Source organism: Halyomorpha halys, unplaced genomic scaffold (assembly GCF_000696795.3).
Source record: "Halyomorpha halys isolate HHAL.00 unplaced genomic scaffold, Hhal_1.1 Scaffold744.1, whole genome shotgun sequence".
NCBI lineage: Eukaryota > Metazoa > Arthropoda > Insecta > Hemiptera > Pentatomidae > Halyomorpha > Halyomorpha halys.
Window position 1 is genome coordinate 117,103 of NW_027105596.1, and position 4,287 is coordinate 121,389.

The following is a 4,287-nucleotide window of genomic DNA, read 5'->3' on the forward strand; positions in this document are numbered from 1 at the left end:
ATGAATCTATTTTTATGTATAGCAAAACTAACCAAGTTCACGATCTTCCTATGATGATCCCAGGTATCTTCTTTGTTTCTATTGTTCTGTCCTAGCGTCCAAAATGGCTTCCTTCTTGACAGAAATTGATGAGGACCTCCTCATCCTGAAGACATCCTTTCTCTTCTGGGCCCCAACAACGAATGAATCTCTCCTCTATCTTCGATGTTTACTGATCAATCCAAAATAATCGATTGTGATACAATCGCTCCGCTTTACTTGCTATGGTTTGTGATGCGAACAGTCTATTGACAATTGTTATGTTTTTCTATTTCTTCTTTGATTTTTCTTTTTCTATAATTACTGTATAGAAACAACAAAGGTTGAAAAACTTCAGTCCATCTTAACACAACCAACCCAACGAACACTTTGGAAGGACGCGCACCGCCATCTTTCTTGTTTTTAAACAGCGTGTTTCTTTTAGACAAAGAAAACTGGTTAGCTTGCTTTTTGATTTAAAATAACAAATAACAATATTAAAATGATACATAAAATAAAACATATTAAAAACCCTTTATACATCGAAATATACTATTTACTAAAAAAGAGCATATTACAATATATATAATGCGCCAGCATTGCCATTGGGACTAAGCCACTTGCAATAGGTAATCAAACACCGAGTGTGGTCAGTACTTGGATAGATGACCCCGGACTACTAGATTCAAGATTCAAGAAATGAGGTGAGATTAAGAGTGGTATGATATTCAATAACAGTTCAGTATTTCTGTACAATATAAATGGCTTTGTTAGTGGGGATGTCTGTAAAAATATCAAATGAAGTTAAGATGAAGTTGTCAGGGATATTAAAAAATTGTAATAGTTCTTAGGAAGGTGCACCTTAAAGAACTATTACAATCCAATGAAATAGTTCTTTACAATTGATTGTAATTGAATTTCTAGCCTTGCCATGGGAAACTGCCTTGCTCCTGAAATTTCTAATATAGTCCTCAATGACCTCCTCATCTCCATAATTTCTTTATTTTCTGACAATATAATTTTTGTTAAGAAATATGTTGGCAAGCTCTTCCTTGTCCTCAATCCTTACAGAAGTCTTAAAGTCCTTTTAGTGCTTAACTTATACCACTCTCCTATATTATATATTCCCATATATTACCTTATTTCAGTACTGTTTCATGTATATTTTTCACTTTCAAATGCAATGTGATTAGTTAACCATTAAATTCCCCCACTCCTCTACCATGTTGATAACTTGAACCCAACTAAAGCCTTATTAGCTTTTCTTCATTTCGAGAGGTGGGTGCCCTATTTTCCTTTTTTCTAGACTTTTATTTTATCCTTATTTCCTGTCTTTTAGTGTGTACTGTATTTTTATCTCTTTTTTTATCTACTGTTTTACCTGATAATATGGAAATAATCCCATTTTCATTATGTCAAATAATTTTTTGTATTTCTTGTTTATTTTTACATTTCACTGTATATCTTATTTTTATTTTCTTTGTTCATTTTTATATAAATTTTCATTTTATATTTATAAATCATTTTTTATCACACCTTACTTCACTTTTAGTTCATATTATCTTATTCTCTTAGTTGGTTACATAATTTAATTTTTTGTATCTTTTTTAGCCCTGATGAAGCCCAGCAAAGTGGGGCAAAATGTTGGCTCATAATCAATAGTTTATTTACTATTTGAGTTATACTACATAAGGACCATCTTCATTTTATTAATTACACAAGGTCAATCAATGATTTTCCAAGAAAATTACCGTAACAGTTAGTAGTAACCATTTTGCACAACTTTACAAAGCTTCATCAGGGCTAAATGAGAACAAGATAAAAATATTGTAAAATATGAAACCACGGAATATAAACTAGATATAGAGTTTATGAACTTTGCATACAAATCCTATACACAAAGAAAATATATTGAACCAATTTGCATTAATAGTAGAAAATATCTCATTAGTAACATTCAAAACCTATAATTCTAAAGAAGTAGCTTATACTTCTTATAAAGTGAAAGGTAACTCTGATACTCTACTCAGCAGCTGATGTCTTTTCTTGCCACAATTTAGCGACGGTATCATTTTCTTCTACTGTAAACCTCAAAGTTTTATAAATTCTAGACCAATAATCTCCTCTTTAACTGATCTATTATTATTTATTGATGAAATGGTAGGAAGTACTAACTCCTTCAAGGTATGTTTTTTTTTTTTAATTTTAGAACAACCTTTACAATTTTCACAACCTTAATCAGCCTGAACCATCCTCAGCCAGTGATTTGATCGATAAGAAGAGTAAATACTCTTCACCAGTAAATACTGGGTACAAAGAAAAATTTGAGACATAAGATCTGATCATTTTCTTGTGCTTCTCACAGTGAATGCTATACCACTCTTTTAGTAGATTCTAGCTATAATGGTATAGCTATAAATTCTACTAGAACTATCAATGGTATCTTATTAAAATTAAGTTAATTTTAAAATCACTAAAAATAATTATGTAAGTGAAATTATTGTAGTAATTAAACCACTACTTTGAAACCATCAGCAAGCCTAATAAGAAAGATGTCAGTTGAGAGCCATCCTCCTCATATAAAGTAAACAGCATACTCTTTACTTAAACTTAAATAATTTGAGAAAATATGAATTAAATTGAAAATATAATGCAGTTAATAGAGGTAAAATGTTTGATTATCATTTCGATAATTAATTGGCAACAAAATCAGGTGTTTCGATATTAGCAATTCTTTGAAAAATATGTATTGTTAGAGTTTTTAACTAGAAGAGACTAAATTTTTAAACATTCTAACTTTTATCATAACAAAGTAATATTGATTAGAAAGAAATGAAAAAAAAAATCTATGGGCATACTAACACTTAAAAGTCAAACCTGAATTAAGTGCTTTCTTAGCAGAATCAAGAATATTCCTGTTCTTGTCCAAAGACTCATCAGTGGAAATTTGCAGTCCATTTTGGTCAGTCCCATCTTTACTTACATTAGAATCTTCTGCCATCCTATATCAATGGAGTATAGAAAACTGAGGGATTTTACATTTATATTCACTGAACAGCTACATCATCCTCAACTCTCAAGCCTTAAACAGGCTAGGAGGTTTAGCTGAAGACAATGCAAAAAGTGTCAAAATTCATCAGCGTATGGTAAATAACAAAAACACATTGAAAATAATAATTTTATTTACCAATATATTGAAGGGCAAAAACACCTTATTTTAAATATGTCAGCCATAAGACATTACTTATAGTGGTAAAAATTTCAAACATTGAACAACATCAAATACATTTTTTAGAGGGATACGGAAGACCCATAACAATTGAAAACCAGGACAGGCCAGGTTATGTTGCAAATTGTGTAAAACAGTAATTTAACAAATCAATAATATTGAATAAAATTTAACAAAAAGAAATTAAGTTTCTATAAATATATATAATTTAATGATGCCTACAGTCTAAGGTTGATGTCCCGTTATTATTATTATATTTTATTAAAAGTTTAAAAAACATCGAATTTGTCATCAGGTTGACAGTATTTAGATAACTAACACACATAAACAATAATAAACATCACACATAAAATATTTCTAAATTTTTTGGAATACAAAATGTACTCAGTTGCAAAAAAAACTAATTGAATTAACAACAAAATATTAGTAGTTAAGAGAAATTGAAGAGTCCAACACAATAAATTTCTAAGAAAAACATTTTATCCTTTTCCAACCACTCTGTCTATTGGTTTGAATATTTCCTCCACCAATGTATCCAAACAGCTATTTCATATTAATATTTATCATCCTATCTAATCAGTTCTCAGGTATAGCCCAGGGTTCAAGCATATCCCCTCTTCTGTTCAGCTTCTATATTATCGACATTCGTAAACCTACAATTCTCGAAATCTATTTATCCTTTTCAACTTTTGAACCTTTTTATAATGTTTTTCAAGGTTCAATAAAACCTTGATCTCATTAGCGCTAGGGCAAACTAAAAAAAAAAAAAAAAAGGTTAGACGCTGCAAATTTACACTTAGACTCCAAGCATCCTGTATCATATTCCCCCAACTTTGTCTACGGTTGCATGGTGTATTAAGGTCTCCGAGGCACCGAGTTCCGCCGAGAGACCTCAATACAATTGCCGACGATAGAAAAGAATTATGAATACCCTTGTAAGATTTGTCAACGGTACCTCCAAACGTTCCTATTTCTCATTTACGCTTTTCTCTCTCTCTCTCTCTCTCTCTCTCTCTCTCTCTCTCTCTCTCTCTCTCTCT

The 4,287-nt window shown here is 30.8% G+C and overlaps 1 protein-coding gene across 4 annotated transcripts in view; it reads right to left on the bottom strand.

Moving 5' to 3' along the window:
• Positions 1-3,385, bottom strand: part of wwk (white walker) — a 71,149-nt gene extending 67,764 nt beyond the window's left edge. For 2 of the 4 annotated variants that reach the window (XM_067052350.1, XM_014428706.3), the window contains exons 1-2: positions 3,206-3,385; positions 2,896-3,123 (exon numbers count right to left, since the gene is read on the bottom strand). In XM_067052350.1, the coding sequence (XP_066908451.1) occupies positions 2,896-3,019 (124 nt within the window). In that variant the 5' untranslated portion in view covers positions 3,020-3,123; positions 3,206-3,385. The remainder of the gene's footprint in view (positions 1-2,895; positions 3,124-3,205) is intronic. The other 2 variants (XM_014428709.3, XM_014428707.3) reach the window with 2 other exon arrangements.
• Positions 3,386-4,287: the final 902 nt, after the last annotated feature.